The sequence below is a fragment of the Miscanthus floridulus genome, chromosome 1, assembly GCF_019320115.1.
Source record: "Miscanthus floridulus cultivar M001 chromosome 1, ASM1932011v1, whole genome shotgun sequence".
NCBI lineage: Eukaryota > Viridiplantae > Streptophyta > Magnoliopsida > Poales > Poaceae > Miscanthus > Miscanthus floridulus.
In genome coordinates, this window is record NC_089580.1 from 156,080,688 (window position 1) to 156,102,134 (window position 21,447).

A 21,447-nucleotide genomic window follows, 5' to 3' on the forward strand; every position below is an offset into this window, starting at 1 on the left:
CAATCCCGCAACAGGCTAGGCAGCTCTGAATTGTCTCCCGGCACCCGCAGACGAACATGCCATGTCTCCATCACTAGTGGAATGAAACCGATCGAGCTGCATGCATGCTTCTCTGATCTCATGAATCATGATGCGTGGGGTGGGGTTCTGATCGAACCTCGGCGTTGAGTCGGGCCGCGCCGAGGTTAGCGTCTCGGCGTCATCTGATCGCACGCCGAGCTATTGGGCCACGAAGCGTTGTTGGGCCGCTGGGCCGCGCGCCGGATGGTGGCAATAGCTCGGCGTGACTCCCCACAGCGCCGAATTTAGGCCTGTGGCGTTGGCTGACACGACGCCGGCGTAATGGGCCCCATGCGCCACCGTGTCGCCGTCGACCGGGGTCGTCCGTGACGTGGTAAGACCTCGGCGTCGTGTCAGTCGACGCCGACCCTCATACCTCGGCGTCATGTCCTAATACGCTTAAAAATGGTCTATTTTCAGCAAACGTTTTAGCGTAGGTGTTTTTATAAAAAATATTTTCAAAATAGACCAAAATACATAAATTTCACCTCGTGGCGCTGCTCTCTGCGAGCTCCACGCGCGGCAAGAAGGTACGCAGTCCGGCTCTGCCCGTGCCAAGGAACGCAGCACAAACCCCACCTTTCTCTTCGACAAATCTCAGTGCTACTAGGTTTTACGTCTAGCTATATCCTATTGGCTAATCGAGCATTATTTGCCTTGCTACTTTTTTTTGCGTAGATCAATGTTGAAGTCAGTTTTGACCGTTTGTTGATGCGACTGAACCCACTTTTGCCGGTCAGTTTAGAACTGATTGTACTAAACACTATGAAGCGAAGTTATCAGTTTGAGTTTGATTGAAGTCTGATTGACACCAAGTACTGAAAAGTACAATAAACCTAGACGAAGGAAAGGGCTCGCTTTAAATGTAGTCATGTACTCGTGCTTTAGGTGGATTTTTATCTGATCATAAGAAATGCTCGGTGTTATCCATGTTTGTTAAAAGGCCTTCGTGTGTGCGCGGAGTCGCCAGCCGCCTGGCTCACCGGCTGTTGCCGGGCTCACTGGCCGCGGATCCGGTCGCCTGGCCCCAGGGAGGAGCCGGCACTCTCGTGTGCTAATGCTACTGTTTGTGGTTAATAAATTAGTAAATGATGCAAAAACTTATATAACAGTTTTTTCAAGCGGTAGGAGATATCAAGCTGCCAAATCCTTTTCCAAGGTTAACATATATGCAGAGGCAATGGATCGCTATGGGACATGGGGACAGATAGGCCTGATCTTCGGTTTGATTGGGAGGTGAAAGATGTTAGGATTTGTGATCTTTCTGGCTTTCTGCAGACATTTTAAATTACCATATTAATGATTTCATCAGTTAACTTATCCCCACAATTTACATTTTTTTTTGTTAGTACCTGCTATTTTGATCTGATGTTGCTTTTGCCTTGTAGCAGATATGTTGAACTTGTGCTAAGAATTCTTTCCCTGTTTATTAGTTGCAAAATGGATCTCCTCTTTCTTTTCCTGTCAAATCCAGGTTAGTGATGTATTTTTGGGCAGTAGCTTCAAGGTTCCTGCTGATACATTGGAAAATGGAGGTGCCAACACTACGGGAAACGGATTTTTTGCCGAGTACAAACTGCTTTGCCGAGTGTTAAAAATCGGGCACTCGGCGAAGACCTTCTTTGCCGAGTGCCGCACTCGGCAAAGAATTACACTCGTCAAAGAAGCCGGGCACTCGGCAAAGGACTTCTTTGCCGAGTGCCAGGCTCTCGGCAAAAGAGAGGCACTCGGCATAGGCTGCCCCGCGTAACGGTGTTCGGGAGCAGTTATAGCGAAAACGGGGTCGTCCTAGAGAATTGTATCCCGACGAGTCTAGCAAAGATGCCCCCGTCCCTCCTGAACTCTCTGTCCCTAACTATGGTTGTGGTCGTCCGGCCGACGTATTTCAATCGAGACATCCAGACACAGCGGCTCGTTGCTTCTACATGTGCAGTCGTTTTAATGTAAGTAATTATTTTCCGTATGTTTTTTCTTCTTCATTTGTATTACTAGGTTACTAATATTTTGTTGGAATTTTATTGTGTAGGCCCATGAGAGGTGCTTTTTTCAGCGGATCGACGGTGCAGACAAGTTTGACCCCAGGTACCTCCTTTTCGACGATTGGTGGAGAGGGTGACATCCACGAGAGCACTTCAAGCGGTGGGTTCCACCTCCCCCTAACCCCCCTCCAATGACGGCTAAGGAGAAGCACTTAGCCACAGTTAGATGACTCGAGGAACCTCCTCTGTGTCATTGCGAAGACCGAGCTGTGATAAACCCTGACAATACGTTAGAGTTTGTGTGTCCAAACAAGCATGAAGTAAGTGCAAAGTGTATGTGTTGAAATGTTGAGCTATATGTGTCATGTATTAATGTCACGTTATTTAGGTGTATTCAATGGCGAAGTGTCGTTTCAAGGAGTGATTGTATGGTCCTAAGAACAAATGGCCCAAAGAACCTCCAAAAGCAAAGCAAAAGACGAAAGAAAGGTTAATTTACAAAGCACTGCCAGTCAAGTGCGAATGTGGTGTTAAATCCAACTACGGTCTAGTCCCTTCAGAGCTTGGAATAGGTCATTATTGCGGCCATATGATTGACTATGATGAGGTTGGTTATTTTTGTGGTAACTATGGAATCGTATTTTGTTTCTTTTGCTAAGACATATATGATATAATTTATCGTTTGAACATAGCACTAGAAAATGTAGGTGGGAATGTTATGATGGTCAAGCTAAGTTCTTGGATGAACTGAAGGGGACGCAAGTAATTGCACGAAAGAGGGGATATGGATCTGACTACGTCAACTTTTTCGTTAAACATCACAAAGACAAGATGCATGAGTTTGCTAGACAACACGGTATTTATAACCCGATCGACGTTGGGCTTGTCAAATGGGGATTGGAGAGACGGATGACATTAGAGGAGGAGAGGGCAAGGAAGGAGGCAAGGGAGAAGACAAGAGTACAGATGCATGTCTTGAACGAGCATGTTGTTTCATTATGTGCCAGTGAGTACTTTGAAGCCTTTTTTCCATTGCCTGATTTTAAATATAATATAGTCGCGTTGCTAACTGATTGCATTTTATACATGAAGGGATTAGATGCAGCGAGGACCATGTTGCAAAGGTGACTCGTGCAAGGTACGAGGAAAAGAAGTTAGATGAGCACAGAAAGCGAGCTGGTCGCACCGTTGAATCACCGATTGTGTTGTCTAATGAGGGGGACGAGGATGAGGACGACACTGCCAGACTCAACGAGCTCATCGCTCTAGCAGAGGCAGCTTGTAGGCAGAGGAGGCTGATGACGACACTGACAGACTGAGCGAGCTCATCGCTCTAGCAGAGGCGGGCTTGCAGGCGGAGGAGGCTGAGGACGACACTGACAGACTGAGCGAGCTCATCGCTCTAGCAGAGGCGGGCTTGCAGACGGAGGAGGCTAAGGACGACACTGACAGACTGAGCGAGCTCATCGCTCTAGCAGAGGTGGGCTTGCAGGCGGAGGAGGATGACGACGCGTTCTTTACTCAGGCCGCAGAGGCTACAGATGAAGCGAAGGTTGCTTACTACAGGCAAAAGGCAGATCAGGGCAATGCAGGTGAGCCTAGCCACAGCAACAAGTTTGTGGTTGAGGATTGGTACTCGGACGACGAGTGGCTTACTCAGTATGTTTCTAACTAATGGTTTTTAATTACGTCGACTGTTAGTTCCATGCTTTATTAATGATCAATGTAGCTATGTAGTAGAAATTCCATTGTGTTGTCTTATATTCTATTTGAACTACTGATGTATTGTACCCATGTGTCATGTACTCGGATTACCCATGATCGATCTTAAGTGATCACATCTGTTTGTATCATGCGTTCAAAATTTCTAAAATGAACGTAATCGGGTGAAATTATCTCGAATACAGCGCCATAGCCCACTGGTTCTACCACGCCATAGCCCAGGTTCTGCCGCGTCAGAGTCCATGGCGCGTCAGTGCCACGCCATACTACCTACTGCAGTTGAATGAAACTACTCCTGCGTTAACTAACCAGGCCTTTCCCACTGTATTTACCATCTTGTCTAGTTCTCTCTTTGTCTCCTTGAACTGGTGCTCGATACGTACACAACATAGAGCCTTTACCTTGTCACATACCTCCTGCTTCCGCTGATGCCGCCAGAAATTAGCGGCAAAGTGTCTCATGCACCATCTATGTACTAGAGGCGGGAACCCATCTATATGCTCAGCTGCAGCATTAAGAAGCCCTACGTGACGGTTCAAGATCAAACATATAGTGTGAGTTGGCCCAAACACTTGCACACATAGAAGCCGCATGAACCATGACCACGATTCATTATTCTCTCCCTCTGCCAAAGCAAAAGCCATGGGTACTATCTGGTCCTCAGGATCAACAGCAGCAACCATCATCAAGGTGCCCATGTACTTTCCTGTCAGGAAAGTGCCATCAATAAGTACGACTGGCCGACAAAACTAGAATGCATGTTCCGTTTGCGTGAACGACCAGAACACACGATAGAGGACATGCCTCAATGGATCTCGAAAAAACATCCCTCCGGTGTCCACAAACCATTTCAAGCTAGGGTTGTAGTAATGCATTGCACATAAGATGCGAGGCACCCTATTGTACACTTCCTTCCAAGTACCCCATCGAATCGCTAGAGCAATTTGCTTAGCACGCTAAGCCTTTCCGTACGTCACATCGTGCCTAACGAATCCAGATATGGACTGTTGTAAAGAAGACACCGAGATGTCGTTATTATCATCAATGAGCCCCAATATACGACGGGCAATGTAACGTGCAGTGAGCTGCTGATGATTTTCCTTTCCCCTATTGTCTAGGCAAGTGTAGGGTTCGACAACTTTAGTTATCCTCCACTTACCATCACTCTGTCTCTTTCGTGCATTTAACCTCCACATACAACCGTTTTTGCATATCACGTGGTACCTCAACTCCTGGTCCGAATGAGTGACGGTGTACGACCTATGGTGGTACACAGCATAGTCCTAAAGGAAGAGTTTTATCTATGACATTGTGTTGAATATCACCCCCTTCCTAAGGGTTTCTTTCTCATGGTTATACAATGAATTCCTACGCAACTGGAGACCGGTGTCACAAACTGCTATATCCGTCATGCTGACATCCCTATAGTTCGGAACGCCCATGAAAGGTATATTCTTGGACCTTAGTTGCTCAAGCTCAGTCGCTGTGTAAGGTGGTGGTGGAACATACTGCTGCGCTTCGCTAATTCTGGCCATGAATCATAGGAGGTATCATCTGCAGCCAAATCTATGACTAGTCTACCCTGAGCCTGGACACCATGCAAAACCTCAATTGGTACTGGTAATGGCATAGTATGAACCTGTACTGGCATGGCATCAGCCGGTGTTGGCGTAGCATCTGTACCTCCTTGGTCATCATCAGAATCGTCTGAATCACTGCTAACTACATCACCGATCCTGTCCTCCTCCTCCTGCTCTTCCTCTTCCCATTCAAAATCATTCACATCGAAGTCATTGCTTATACAACCTACTGCAGTTGAATGAAACTGCTCCTGCGTCAACTAACCATCCAAATCTATGTTACCCTGAGTTGCTTCCCCTTCGACCCCCAATTCTTGCTCATTGCCTCCAACACCGTCAATAGACGGGCCGTATTGAACACCCTGCATCCTATACCCATTCTCCACCACCACCTCAGCCATGGGCACATTGGAACCTTGGAGAACCCTAGTGTAGCGGGACCAGTCAGCAGGGGCGCGCAAGGGCATGAGGACATAGTGTGCCCTAGTCTTCCCAGTATCAAACCTCCCCTTCAGTGTGAAATCACTGTCAAACTTTGCATTCAAACGGACACAAAGGTCGTTGAAGCTAGGAGGTTCATCAAACCATTCCAATTCTTCTTCCATATCCTCAAACATACCATCTTCTCTCCTAACACTTCCTCCATACAAAACTCTAACACAACAATCCATCTGCAAAAGCATTAAAAGAAACTTTATCATATCATCGAAATCGTCGTACGTAATGTCCATAGTAATATTAATACATATTCTAACTATAACTGTACTAACTAATCTAATATTAACATCTATACAAGGCTAACTACAACAACTAATTATACTAAATTCAATGTGTAACTAGACTCAATAACTGTACTAACTAAACTACCTAACTTTACTACCTATACTAACTTACTATATTACCTATACTAACTAAACTAAATAACTTTACTAACTCTACTAACTATACTATAATAATTTTACTACCTATTAGGGGAGTACCTCGCTACAGCGCGCTAGATCGGGCCGGGAGGCGCGGGCGCGCCGGCGTGGGGCTCGGCGGCCGCACCGGGTGGCCGGCGGCCGGCATGCTCGGTGGCGGGCTGGCACGGGCGGACGTGGCGGCCAGGCGGCCTTGCTGCGCTGCTTGGGCAATGGCGGCTGCTCGGCCACTGGCGGACGCAGGCAGCGGCGGTTGGTTTTATTCGGCTCTGCCGCGCCACGGATCAGGGCGCGACAGTGCCGCGCCAAGATCGGTGGCGCCGCAGGCCCTGCCCCATCAGCGGTCAGCGACTCCGGTCGCCATCACGTCAGCCCTCTGCCGCGCCACCATGCATGACGCGGCATAGGCATTTGGCCGCGCCAGGGCAATATGCGCGGCCAAAAGTGTTAGTTTTAAAAAAAATACCGACCGTGTTAGATTTCAAATTAGTTTCTAAAAAATGTTAAAATTAAAAAAAAAATCACAACTTCAGCCCTAAGGTCACAGCACGTCGGCACACCACACAAGCAAACAAGCAGTGGCCCGTGTACGCACAATACATAGACAGGCACAAATCGCACCGTAATACAAAATACATTCCATGTTTAGGTAGCGCTACAGACAAAGGGTTCAATACCTATTTTTGATCTTCTCCAGCAACATGACCCAAAAGAGAACTCTTTCTGAAATGAGTCTCTAGGAGAGAGGATACTCATATTTGGGTTGTGCCTATGCTGTAATCCAAAATGGGTCTAGCATATAGGTATTTTGTAGGAGGCTGATATAGTACCATCCATGACCCAATTTGGATTTGGGTCTTCATATAGGTCATCTATTAAAGACAGTCTAAGACCCAACTCTGAATTATGACTCTTTTGTCTCCAATGTTCAGTTATTTGTTTAATTATTAGTTGGATATTAATTAATTTGATTGGTTAATTTTTGGAGCATAGTGGAATGGTGTGTATTATTAAATATAGATACATCCAAAAGCAAAGGAAACTAGAGGTATCTATATACGATGTATTGATAGGTATTTCCGTCCTCCGTCACTAGTAGTAAGAACTATATATCTTCGTAGTTTTTATGTACCTAGATATGATCTATATGTAGATAGGTATTGTAAAATATAACAGAGGGGGCAGCATAAAAGAGCTCGATGGAGAGCTGAGATGGTTGGTTGGAAAAACGACCGACGCTGATTTGTTATGATTGTGATTTTGCTTGCGGACAGGGCCATCATCGGCCAACTGTGCACCGGCACCCCAAAGAAAAAAAAGAAAAAAAAAGGTGTGCGCTGGCAGATTGGCACAGGCTCCTCCCTCTCTAGACTAGACCCGGTCGTCCTACACCGCGGAGGCTGCGAAAGAGACTACAACGCCGCGCAGCCGGCAGGCCGGCCGGCCGGCCGTCGCGTGGCTCGTTGGTACGCCCGCGACCCCGCGTACACCATGGTCCGCCCTATCGCTTATCCGGCGACGTTACTCACGATGCGATGCGACCTGAGGACAGCTGGGGCGCGTTTAGTTAGTAAAAATTTTGGTTTCGGCTACCGTATCATTTTCGTTTGTATTTTGTAATTAATGTTTAATTATGGATTAATTAGGTTCGAAAGTTTCGTCTCGTGATTTCTCACCCAACTGTGTAATTAGTTTTGTTTTTCGTCTACATTTAATATTCTATGTATGTGCCGCAAGATTCGATGTGATATTTTGAGGTAAAATTTTTTAAATTTAAACGGGGCTTATTTAAACCCTGACGCCACCTTGTGCTGCTGAATACTGAATAGTCAGTCAGTCAGTCGTCTCTGCCTCATCCACCTGACGAATCTTGATTCTTGAGGTGAGCCTGCCTAGTCTCTCGTCTCCCTCTTCCCCTCCGGAAGATGTTGCTGTGCTTTCGACCTCCTCCCTTATTCGATGCTTATTGCTCCTCCTGCGGCTGTAAGTCTGTAACCATAGATCTGTGGGGTTTTTTTTTTTTGGGGGGGGGGGGGGGGGGGGGGGGGGGGGGGGGGGGGGGCGGGGTTGGGCGTGGGGGTTCTGGTTCAGATTTAGTTTCCTGCCCATGATTTCTTCTCTCATTATTAAGCACGTGCTCAGTTCTTTTGTTGGGCATCAATGGAGTAACCACAGCATTGCTTCTCTGGCCAATTGAAAATGCTTGTTCCGTTCATTGTCAGAGTGCAATAGAAGCGGAGAAAGAGTATCTGTGATTAGAAATACCAACTATAAGTTTTAGGACAATTCTATTGATTTTGTGCTACCGAGCAGGCTTGGGACTGGATGCCTTAGTTTTCCAGATCTGGGAATTTGGTCGTTTTGGCCTACTATGCACCGCTATTTTCCTTCCACTGCCTTGGGACTCCAAGAAATTTAGATGTTGGCCCAGAATTTCAGCAATACACCACATATTTTGCCTTTGAAGATTTGCTGATATAGTATGTCAATTGGTATACTGAGAAGAAACTAACCAAAGTCCTGTTTTGTTATGCTCCAGGTTGATTAGGTCCCATCTCTTTTAGCTGCAACTGCGCAGCAGGCTGTGATCATGGCATCGCTGAGTGCCGACCTTTTCTACGACATACTCAAGCGTCTCGATGCTGCAGCTCTGGCAAGAGCAGGCTGTGCCTGCGCTGATTTCCGTGCCATATCAAATGAAGAGGATTTGTGGGAAAATGCTTGCACATCTCTGTGGCCATCAACGAGACGAGATGATGTCAGGAACTTAATTGTTTCCGTTGGTGGATTCAGGAAGTTTTATGCAGATTGTTTCACCCTTATATTGAACAAGGATGTCCCTGTGGCTCAAACTAATGAAAGTAATTTCTTTGCCGAAGAATGGGCCGAGTCTGACTGCTACTACTACGATGACATGGATGAGCTTGAAAACTCATTGCCTTCAGACTTCATATCTCTGATTGATGTATGGTACAAAGACCGTGCACTCTACTCAAAGGTCATATGGGGAATCCCCAACTCAGACAGTGCCAATGGATGGTTCTATAACTACCCGTTCCGGATAGACTTGTTTCAACACTCAGCTGAAAACAATGAGAACAATAATGGAGGGGTATCCCTATCCACCATCAATGACTTACCATCGGTGCCCTCGATGGAGCAAGAAAGGAAAGACGGGAAGCTATGGAGGGAACTGAATGATGGCATAAAGTTGAGCTGGATCATTGTCAACCGAAAGATGAAGCGAGCAGTGAACCTGACAAGTTGGCACCCGCTGAGTGGGCAGAGGCACTGGCCAACGGATACTGATTTCGTTCTACGGTTTGGGTCTGTCCTTCCGGCAAAGGAGGTCCTGCCCTGCCAGGTAGCAGAATGCATTCTGTTGATGAAATTCCGTGTGACAAGCATGGGCAGCGAGGAGGGTGGGGAACCTTCAACACTTGGGCTGACAGAACTGAGTATGCAGATGGAAGACATGGGCGGTGTTCATCTCAATGGGCGCTGCAGCCTCCTCCTTCTCAAGGAGGCGCTGAGCTGCCACCGGAGCAGGAACTATGACGAGGTGCTGGAGTCTTGCAATTTGTATCTGAAGGCACAGAGTGAGCTGAAAGAAGAGAAGATACGCAATGAGTGCCGGTTCGACACACTCTGTATTTTCAGTGGCATTACAATATTTGCTGCTATCTGCACCATGTGCTATAGAAAGTTTTAGAAGTTTTGACTTTCTAGATAATGCTAGCTGCGGATTAAATAAATGTTGTAGTGATGCACATGCTTGAGAGCTTGTAAACACAGCCTACTTATTATTGCTGGTTATTAGTTCTCCTTAGATATTTCATGGGGAAAATAGCCTAATGTCCTCATCATATATGAAAGTAGAAAATAACAAAATCTGCTAGCAAAATTCAGTTATTTCTACTGGTAGAGTCTAGTTGCAATTGATTCAGAAACTACAATAGATCATAGTAACTGCAGCTCATCGATCATCTTCCTACTTGATAATCCACACCACCAAGATGACTAGGGTGTCAAATCCCTACCGACCCGACTGACCTGACTTGTCGATCATCTTCCTACTTGATAATCCTATCATATAGTACCATGATCACTGCTGCACTGCTGAGCGGTAAGCCAGTAAAGATGATTAAACCAGTAGAACACCGCCAGAACAATAGAAGCTGAAGTCTTAATATAACAAAAATATGTTCCATACACCTTGGTGCCAATGCATCATTACTTACAAAAATCTCACTAGTAATGCCATTTGCACCAATTTGTTTTTTAATAAAATAAGAAAGAAACATGTGAAAGGTCAACATCCAGAACGACCTCAGAATAATGGAGGGACTAGGGTCTAGGGAATAATATGGCCCGTGGACCTATATAACACGCCCAAACCATGTGCAGATAAAGAGTAGCCTATACAAGTCACGGATAAAGCTGCTGCTGATCATCCGTGGAACAAAAATGATGAGAATGCAGAATGCCAGACAGCGTGCACTCTCCTTGGAGAGGAAAATAGTAACGCGTGACTCTCTGCAACAGAAGGGCTTTATTCATATCCAGTCGTGTTTCAGAAAAGATCGGCTTTCTTTTTCTGCAACTCCTGCTTCCACCTTGGCTGCTCGTAGAATTCCTCTTTAGTCATACCAAATACGGTCTCGAATTCACTGTCCACCAAATATGTCTGCAGAAGCAAAGTGAACTTAGCCTTTGGAATCCATAAACATGAGGTGCAGAAGAGGCTACCATCAATAAATTGTAATAGATATTCCAACGAGAAACGAAAACGATTAAAAAAACGCCATTGATTTAGTTGCATTTGTAATAAACCCAGCTTAATCATTGTACTTCAATTAGAGAAATGGTCACTATTCCTGCTTCTGTTGCAAAGAACTGCAGGTTGAGGTACTCAGGGGATCATTTCAGAAGGAACTAACGAAGGCCTACAAATTATTAAGAGCATCATTATCTTGGTGAGCATTGTTAAATCATAAATATGTATGAAACTGAAAGCGTAGAACGATTCCATTTTCAGCAGTTCTAACAGAAGAATTTGGCTGGGGTTCTGATCAAATCTTGACCATTTCATTTGTTCTCCTTGTCTAGATCAGTTTGTTTATTTTTCCAAATAACCTTTCACACCTCATGTTCTTCATGACTAACAGCAACTGCGGCAAAACGCCTACAATCCTGACTGGTATGTTCCAAATTGGAAGTCTGAGATATTAGTAACCAGAAGTTACCTCAGAAATAGAACCTTGAAGCAAAGTTATAATAAATTTCCAAACTTACCTATTTACTCTTTATGGTGAGTAAGCTTGCCTATAAATGTTTACAAGCAAAAAAGTTCTATCTAGCATGTCCTACAGGGAGAGGAAAACCGATCCAGTAAATGGAAATTTTGAAGTAAATGCTAAGCGCCTGAGCCTTAGTTGAGGCGAACTTAGGTGCCTATTTTCTTCCTAGTATAAATAAATCCACCAGTCCTCCTAAATTGTTCTAGATTTAAATAAAATGCACAGAAAGTTTCATGTATAATTATGACAAATACTCAGCCCTTTCACAAGGAAATAGGTAATAGAAGAGGGAGAACTTTTTTCAAGGATGCAGTGGGAGTCACAAACCTCTCTGCGCTTGTAGTCTATCCCACTAACAGGGTCAGTGGACTTTGATATCAAGCGTTCATAGCTAAAGGTCGTCTGGCCTCCATTTTCGTTAGCAGTTTGTTCCTGTGAGACATCAGGTTCTGTTCGGACATCTTCATGCCCTGCTTCTAACTGATGAGGAGAAGCAGGAGCTAATTCAGTCTTCTCAGCATCTGCATCAAGTGAAGGTATCATCAACGTTTGCCATCAAGCTAAGGGGTAAAAAATTAATCACAGAATTCTCCTGGGTTCATCTTCATCTACTTTCTTGCAGTTACTAAGCGAATCCTATTCATTATTGATGAGTAAAACTCAAGTAAACACAGTTAACGAACTTAAACACATCCCAGGTCCATTTTACTCTTCCAGAGCAAAACCAAAAGGACTCGATTTGACTATTTCTACAAAAAACAAAGTGATGCAACATGCCGGTGCTAAAAATATCCAATATTATTTTCCAGAATTACTAACATCACAACAACAATATCAGTGGGAGCTTGAGACATGCTTCTAGTTTTGTTATCTTCCTAAAGAAAAGGTGAAACTTCAGATCAAATTTAGGCTGGCAAGTCTAACCTGCTGTTGGAGACGACCTACTGTGGCGGGGGCTGTGAGATCCCTCTGCAGTCAAAACATTGGACAGTGCTGCAACAGCAGCGGCTCTTTGAGACCCTTGGCCTGAATGAGATTGTGTGCTGCTGGGTTTTGACGATGTATTAAGGGAAGAGGACAAGGCAGCGATTGCTGAAGCACGTTGAGTATGCTCGCTGTCACCTGATGAGCTTGTGGGCCTCTCGTCTGACTGAAAAGCCACAGGATTTGGTGGTTAGCAGATAAGAAAAAACGGGAAGGAAACTTTTTTTTTTTTTTGTAACGGAGGGAAGGAAATTATTAGCAGTACCTGTTTTCCTTGCGATGGATTCAATGCAGATGAAAGAGCTGCCAAGGCTGATGCCCTTTGAGTTGGCCCACCATCACCTGATGAGCCCTTATTTCCACCCTGGAAGCAGTTAAAAAGGCATGAAGCAGAAAAAAAAGAAGGAAAATAACATGTATCATTCTTTGTAAATTGAATAGCAAAAGTGAACTTACCTCTGAACGCATTCCAAAAAGAACTGAAAGTTTCTTCTCAAAAGAGTTTCCATGAATCTGTTTCAAGAATGACACGTATCAGCTTAACCGCAAGCAAAGAAAAATGGTATGCCGAATATTGGACATATGAGAAAAGTCCATTAAGTGAAAAAAGGTAAACCTTCACAATATCAGCTATCCCATACATATAGATAATAAATGGAACATAGTTAGAATGAAAAGCTGAACTTGTGAAATACAGAAGTAAATATCTAAGAGCATACCACGGATCGTGTGTTATCCCAGGAGAAGTATGTCCTGAAGAAGCAAGGTTCATTCCCTTCATTGACTTTATAGAGAGGCACATCAGGAGAAATACCTTCAAAGGCCACGGCATGTTGTACATATTTCTGGGAGGGAAGCAATCGTTGCTAGGAGTTGGACGATAGTGATCCAACCAAAAACAGAAAGGTTAACACTTAAACTTGGTACCTACCTGGCCAATGTCAAATGCTTTATGTTTTTCTTTTGTCTCCACACACTGACCCATCCAAACAAAAACCTCACAGTGTGTATCAAGTATCATCGTATCTTCGGTCAACAAATCATCTTGTGAAAAATTGAAAACTTCAGTAACCTGTGTACAAGTGAGCTTTCAGAATTTTTTGAAAAAACAAGATTATTGGAACATGACCAATTTGGATCAAATCAATACAGCAACAAACCTCCAGCTTCCCTGACAAATTGTGACGATGTTATCGCGATTGAAGCAAAAAAAATGATAATAAAACATTAGGGTCACTATAAAAAACAGAATGTGGTAAGATTGAGAAACACTGTGAATAGAAGGTTTGACTACTACTAACCATTCCTAAGAGAGAAGGTATACAAATGAGGCTCTCTAATAACAGCATCAGGTGCAGCATTTTTACTTGTATAACTCTGCTTTCCACCAATAGAAGACCAGAAAATAGAGCTCTCAGTGCCCTCCTTGCAATGTTTGACCGCAACACCGGTCTGTAGGATTGGGGGTACAGATAATTTAAGTGAGTAATAGTGGCCACGATAAGACATGTCAATTACTTTCAGTTTTATCAGAATCAAGTGCTGCTGAGGGAGGAGGATTCAGCAACCAGCGTAGTTCTGTCTAACCTCATTGGATCATTAATAAACCTTAAATTAGACAGCAGTGAGAAAACACCAGTATTTATGCATAAAATTATTACCTTCCAGCATGATGAATTTTTATCATAAAGATCATTCTGTTAGCAGTAGCAGCTTTCAACAAAATAGTCTTTCAGAATTGTTTTGCTCAAAACAGGTTTTCCATAAGCTTTACATAACACTCCAAAAGAGAAGAAGCACAAAACTGCAAATAAACTTGAAAAATATATTCTAAAACCCTTCTCAATATCTACTTCTAACCAATCTACTAAGTGGTAGAGAAGAAATGATTTTTTCCTTAGTGACGAGGTACTACCTCCAGTCCAAAATTAAGGCATTCAAACTTCAAAAATGTTTTCGTTGTTTTACATTAATCATTTTGATTGTCACATGCAATCAAGGTTCTAAATAGCACATTATAGCTTTTTATAGGGTCTACCGCTACTATATTGTTTTTTTCCACTATCACTGCTAAAGATGTTCTAGGTCTGCTAAACACCACTATTTGCTTTAGCCGTGAAATAGTTTTAGCAGCACTAATCCTGACCGAAGCAGAAATTCATACCTTAGTCTAAAAGACTATAATATGTGCCTCTCCATTAGGTTCTTTACATGATACTGATTTAATAAATCATTGAACAACTTATCCTTGAATACTGAATGAATATGATGTTAATCACAGCCGTGAGTATGTTGATTAATATGGCCAATGTTAAGTAATAAATGTGGAGGCATGCTCTCCTAGAGCCTGTACATGTACTTAATTATTTATGTTCATAGAATTTACTTTGCTAAATGTTTTCGTGCATAATTAATTAAGAATTTTATGTTTTCTATAAAACCGCTAAATGAAATAGCTTTTGCTATATCTGCTATAGCTTTTGAAGGAGCCCACCGCTAAATAGCTTAGCCCACGATTTAAAACATTGCATTCAATCAATATAAATATGGTTAATTACATTCTCATTCAAAATATATTGATTTCACTGTAATTTAATAATTTTTGGCAATGCTACTTTGAAGAAATATAGTCAAAGGTGTGACAATATCCTAAACAACCAAGTAATAGGAAGAGAGTTGCTTTCAAAAAAATAGGAAGAGAGTTGTTATGAACATAGTTCATTAGGAGATAGCTAGGCAAAGTCGGATTAGAGGGAGACTGGAGTGTTGGGGGATCTGGGATTAATTCTTCTTCATTGCTTTCTTTCCTTGATACATCTCCCTTTATATAGAGAGGATTATTGGTCCCCTAAGAAGGCTCAATCAAATCCTAACAAATCATATCCAAACCTGTCTCTAATTGACCAAAATCTAATCCTATCTCTAATTGATCCAATCCCTCTAATTAATATTATGGGCCCCTGGCCCCCTAGCTGATGCCCCATAACAAGGTTACCATGCATGAAAAGGAATTATCAAATTGGTTTCATTGTTCCATACCTTCAGAAATTCAGAAACTTTAGCAGCCCACTGTTGTTGTTCAAAAGAACTTGAATTTCCATTCCATAAAAACATCGAGTTTTTAGTTTGCAAAACAAAACAATCCGTGGAACTCAAGGATGTTGGGACCTAGAAAGTCAAATAACAATTAGTTCAAGAGAGCAAAAGGTTGGACTCTTTTAAGTTATTTACAGTGCAGTTTTGTATTAGCTATACAAACAAGGATAAAGCTTTTTTTTCATGCATGTACTCTTTAATTAAGTCTGTTGGCCAAGAAAAAACTTTTTTTTAAGAGAGAGAGAGAGAGAGGATGATGGTATGCAGGCCATAATGAGAACATAGTGATTCCATCCAGCATTAGTTCCATACTTCATTTCCCCATAGCTTAGGATTTTGAGTAAACTCATAGATGCATAAGACTTGATATGCTAAAAGAGCAAAAGTTCTTGAGTTCGAGATTTAGTAAAATCAATGCTAACCTAGAAAATTGCTATGGCCCATTTTTAATATACGCCACAGGAAATGGATGATAGGCATGACGGATATTGCTTTAGTTGCCTACTTATTCCCCAAAAAAAAAAATTATTGCCTACTTTTTCTCATTAACTTAAAATGTTCAGGATGCTTATGTGAATGGAAGTCAATATATTTATAAGAACAGGTAGAGGTAAGAAATACCGCATCAACTTGAAGTGTTTTATTGTTATGAACTGCTGTTCCAGAAATTCGAATGAGAGCAACGCCATCAGCACAATATGTTTCATCTTTCAGACCCTTCTCTTCTACAAATTTCTTATAACCAGAGCTAGTACCACCCTGCATGATGTGACAAATACATTCTGGTAATTTCTGGAGTAATGTTAAAAAACATTTTTCATTTCTATAGAATGCTCCAATATGAGTTCTTTGTAGACCAGCACACATTTATCATTAACTCACTATACATGACATAATCACAGTGAGCATCATACCTTAAGAATAACCATTGGTTGGAAAAGAGCAACAAATTGTGGTGGCTCTTTTCCTTGATAAATACGACCCTACAGTAACACAAATAAGATACGAAACTCACCCAGAGGAAATATTTTATGCATAATAAAAAATTCAAAATGTGAATACAGTACCAGGACAGGTCTTCCTTTCAAAGAATTCCAAGTTGTATTAGCTATTTGAAAAGCCGCTTCTTGATCTTCCTACGTTAAATAAACAAAGAGTAACTTCATATATATATATCACAGCACAGTTACATGGGCACTGGGTCCACCATGAACCCTTGTATATGATAAGTACATCAAGGCTCATATAGTCATATATTAATTATAGGACACACAAATGTGTAAGGACCATCATTATTTTAAACAAACGTGTGCAATAATAGCTTCTATTTGGATGTGAGAAGAATTCATGACAAACAGCTTTACAAATAATATTAATAAGAAGGTTTCAGTTGACAATGTGACTATGACAAGCAAAATAATAAAAATGCATTCCAATAATGGGGGTCGATGGAAGATGCAAAGCAAGAAAGTTCAGAAAACTACATCTTAAGCATGTTTATATTTAAATGACAATTACCTGTACACTATTTTTCCCGATCCAATAAGTTAAATAGAACTCTTCTTTTTTGTCAGAAGAATGATAAGTGTAGAGAACAACATAACAGTCTCCACTATAGAATTTTCCAAGTTCTTCCTTTGGAAGAGCAGCCTTCACACTGCCATTAATACACCAAACCTGAAATATGCACCGCTTGCTTGTGATTTCATTTCTACACTGTATTCACTATTGTACTTGGTAGGAAAAATGTGACTAAGTTCAGCGAAACCTCAAGCTTTCCACCACCATCTAGCAAAGGAGGAACTTCATCATTTACTGGCGCACTAGTTTTTGTGATTCCTTTGACATCGACACCTTTCTGCTTCAAGAGTGCTGATAAAACATAGATGTTAACAATGAATGACAAAAGGTCAATTGTTTAAATACCAATAAATAAGTATTGTACCTGTAACTTTCACTCGGCCTTCCTCTGTGCTGGCACTCCCTGCCGTGCTACTTACTGGCCATGACTCAAACTTAGACTTGAATGTATGATTCTCATAACCTTGAATCACTTGAGTTATTCTTGTTGTCTTTGGTCTATTTTCTTTAATAATGAATTTCTACAGGAGGTAAATTTTAGATAGGATATATTTTGAACAAGGCAACAAAACAATAAAGTTGGGCTGTAGTTTTACCTCAACTGCCGCACTGGCAGCTTTCCTCTCCTCTACCTGTGTTACCCGACCAACCCACACAAATAACTCAGCTCCACAGTCAAGTAAAAAGCATTTGGTGTTCTCCAGAATTGATTTTGTAAGAGCAGTGTCTTCTAACTTCAGTTGACCGTTAGTGATACTGCAAACATGACAATTAACAGCATACAATAAAACTACTCGATTATTAAAAATAAAGAAGAGCAGCTGAAGAATAGTGAGGTGAACATATATAGCACACATACACAGGACAGTCACACCTGAAGATAAAGTAATAGGCTTTGTGAACCAAGCAGGGTCTTGAAGTATGCTGCGCAACGGTAAATTTCTACGACCTATAAGCACTAGCAAACCAACTAACTAATCTGTACTGAATTGCCGAAAAGAATTCATTTGTAATCAGGAAAGGAACTTCTGTAGAAGTGAGCTGTGAATTCAGCAGAACATATTGCATTACTAATTTTGATTGTAGCATTAAAAAATGTGTTTATCAGAAAGTTGCAAGTGGTGACTGTCATCCATGCATAACTTTAAAAAGGTCATAAGAGTATAAGGCCCTGTTCGGCTGGCTGGAAAAACGGCTGATGCTGATTTGTCGTGAGAGAAAAATACTGTTATTTCGCTGAAACGGTACGGCTGATAAGTTCAAGCAAACATGGCTAAGTGTGTGAGGCTAGAATAGGTATGGTGAGCCAACATAAAAACCAGGCCACTCTTAGGGGTTAAGAACAAGTGTCGATAATTAAAATCAGAAGATCAAATATAACTAACTGTACACTCATAAAAAGGACATACCTGAAAAGCTTTGGTGGTGTAGTTTCAAGAACAACATCATCATCACTTATTGTTTTTTTCCCTATTGGCGCAAAACCTCCAAAAAGGACCCAGAATTCTCCCGAATCTGTTTCTGCTTGCAATTTTCCATCATCTATTATTAAGGCAAAAAAAAAAGGTATAAGTGTGTGTGAACTTACAGACGTTTTACATGTATGAAATGAAATTTGTATCATTCTCATCTCACCAACAATTGCAACAGCACAAACTCCGTCATGGTATTTCTCCTTTAAATGTTGGATCACTTCCAACGCCTTGGCTCTTTCTTGAATGTTGGAGTTTGCGCCATTGAATTGAAATATTTTATTTTCAGTATCCAAGATAAAGACATCATCATGGTTCAATGATGAACGAGCAAAGGGAACCTGAGTAAAGAAGTCATCATTAGGATTGGCTTAAATAGCTCATTAAACATATAGGAAGCAAGCAAGGAGGTGGAACACCAGTGCACCTCTTTAACTCTGATAGCTCTCTTCCCTTTGCAAATATATAGCCGTGTTTCAAACTTGTCCACCTCTGGCTTCTTAAACCCAGAAGCAAAACCACCCTCCACGGGTATGATGCACGGTTTAAAATACGAAAGGAATTTATCAGACTCGTAGCACTGTGGTTCCCTGTGCTGTACCGCACGACCCCCAAGCATGCTGTCAAGTTCAACTGTCTTAATCGCGGCAGTTCCAGCTTCATCCTGCGTAGCAACAACAGCAATTTCGAGAAGTGGGCCTATGAAATGTCATTTGCAGCTAGCATAGAGAAATCTGAGGTGGTGGTACAGAAATTAAAACCTACCTGGCTAGAATCTTTCCCGATCCAGAAATGGATGTCAAAAATATAAGCACCTCCTTTACAGGTCGTCTGAAAAAAAAGGAACAGATGCATTACTAAAAATACAGTTTGTGTAGAGAAACAGAAATATGCCACTAGAAAAAGGAAGGGTTAAAGGCATTTACCTGCAGAACTATATATGAATCTCCACAGTAGAACTTGCCATAATCTGATTTTGGCAAAGCGACTGGCTTGAAATCCTCGATCCTCCATATTTCTGTTCCTCTGTGTTTAATTAAGTTAAGGGACACATATACCCAACATAGAGCGAAAAGAGACGCCTTGCGTGGATGGAAAAAAAACACAGCTAAAATAAGGTGGCAGCCTGCTTGAAGTCATCTTTTTTTAAGGAAACTGCTTGAAGTCACCTAAGTAGTAAGGATACGGCTTATGGCCAGCTCCTTGAAATGCAGGCTCAAGCACCACTTTTGCATTCGACATTGCGTTGGACACGACAGAGAGGCTCCGCCCGCCACCCGGCAACAGTCAACAGAACACTAGAAACTCATGTGCTGCAACTGCAAGAGCGCACAGAAGAAAATTTTGAACCATCATCATGAGGAACAAGAGAAACCAAAACTTTCTGATCGCAATCACGCGGCCACGCCAAGGGCAGATCAATCCAACCAGCGCGCGGGATCGTGAGATCCTACAAACTAATCAAGCGCGCGATCGGAACAAGGGAGGGAGGGAAAAGGAAATGCAGAACCGTGGGATCATATCAGGACGCCGTCGATGGAGCGGTACCTGCTGCTAGATGTGTAACGCCGGTCGCCGATCGATCGATGGAAGCGGAGCGGGGGGATGGCCTCGAGCCAGAGAGAGGGGGGAAAAGGTGGCAGGCGAGAGGCGAGAGGCGACGGGACGAGGACGATCCCTGTACTGTCTCGGAACCGACGTAGGAATGGATGGATGGGTGGATGTCACTAGGCGACGCCGCGGCTTTTGCGGTTGCCTGATTTTAGAATGGCCCCCCATTTATACGCGCGCGGCGATCTGCCGCTTGCGGTAGCGACGGACGGATGGTCGGCAGGAAACTAGGAAAGGGGACGGAGGACGTGGCTACCAGGCTACCATGCGCGGACCACGGACCTACGCCGGCCGGCCGGGGCAGCACTAGTGGCATTGCTGTGCTCGGCCAGAGGTACGGCCGCCGGTGATTGACAAGATTCTTGTAGCGCCGCATGGGCATGGTGATGCATGAGAGCTAGGCCGGCCATCAGGGTCCAGTGGTCCGCATGATGCGGCCGATAATTGCGAGCTTTCGGTCGAGATGCATGGGGGAAGCCGCACACTCATCATTTCATCAACTACAGTGATAACGTACGGGTTCACGCACGGGGCGCCCACCTGATGCTTCCCCACCACTGCCCCAGCAGCCCATCCAACTAGACTCTGAACATGGGCTGTCCTACCCGGCCAGGCCCAATCAGTGCACCAGGGAGTCGTTTGCAACCAGAAAAAAAAAACGAAGTTGGACACGTCGATTTACACATATAAATGTGGTAAGTAACTATGCTGAGTTATGGAGTCAAAGCCAAGTGAGCCGGTCTCACCACAAGGACTCAATCAAATGAGAAAGACCATTTGCTTTTGAGCTGCTTGTTCAGTCGTGCAGTTTGGGCCGTCCTTCTTCAGCGGATCGGTTTTTTGTTTTTAGGGGAAATAGGAATTTCCATTACTCGAACGAAGCTGAACCTTCAGCAATTACAGACTGAATACAAGAAGGGATGCGAACCAAAATAGGTTCAGCATCCAAAGAACAAAGACTGCCTAGAGCAGCCAACTCATGCGCCACCCTGTTGCACGACCGGGGCCGTTGTTGTACTCGCCAGGACACAAAGTTCAGAGACAGGAGGTTTCTCAGCTCCGCCACCAAGGTTGCCATTGCGCTGAGATCATAAGCATCAGAGTAAACAGCTTGTAGCACAGCTGTTGCATCGGTCTCAATG

General features: G+C 43.1%; 1 protein-coding gene and 1 pseudogene across 1 annotated transcript; one reads left to right on the plus strand and one right to left on the minus strand.

The window, feature by feature from the left end:
- Window positions 1-8,130: 8,130 nt before the first annotated feature.
- LOC136499031 (probable F-box protein At2g36090) lies at window positions 8,131-10,145 on the plus strand (annotated as a pseudogene).
- A 284-nt stretch (window positions 10,146-10,429) lies between these two features.
- On the minus strand, window positions 10,430-20,446 carry LOC136544727 (villin-2-like). Its single transcript, XM_066536793.1, has 24 exons — window positions 20,243-20,446; window positions 19,881-20,013; window positions 19,621-19,720; window positions 19,460-19,525; window positions 19,122-19,358; window positions 18,858-19,035; window positions 18,632-18,764; window positions 17,819-17,978; window positions 17,587-17,743; window positions 17,410-17,513; window positions 17,160-17,318; window positions 16,709-16,777; window positions 16,556-16,624; window positions 16,263-16,400; window positions 15,585-15,713; window positions 13,847-13,997; window positions 13,706-13,716; window positions 13,477-13,617; window positions 13,265-13,390; window positions 13,002-13,058; window positions 12,811-12,909; window positions 12,486-12,711; window positions 11,889-12,082; window positions 10,430-10,948 (listed from the first exon to the last, which is right to left on the minus strand). The coding sequence occupies exons 2-24, from the start codon at window positions 19,934-19,936 to the stop codon at window positions 10,835-10,837; spliced, it is 2,874 nt and encodes a 957-aa protein (XP_066392890.1). The 5' UTR covers window positions 19,937-20,013; window positions 20,243-20,446; the 3' UTR covers window positions 10,430-10,834.
- Between the last annotated feature and the right edge of the window lie 1,001 nt (window positions 20,447-21,447).

Excerpts from the sequence above, each read along its gene's own strand:
- LOC136544727 (XM_066536793.1), bottom strand. The coding sequence starts at position 19,936 with ATGTCGAATGCAAAAGTGGTGCTTGAGCCTGCATTTCAAGGAGCTGGC. Across the intron at positions 19,721-19,880 it reads CAAGGAGCTGGCCATAAGCC|AGGAACAGAAATATGGAGGA; the intron begins GTATCCTTACTA and ends AATTAAACACAG. Across the intron at positions 13,059-13,264 it reads GGGATAACACACGATCCGTG|ATTCATGGAAACTCTTTTGA; the intron begins GTATGCTCTTAG and ends TTCTTGAAACAG.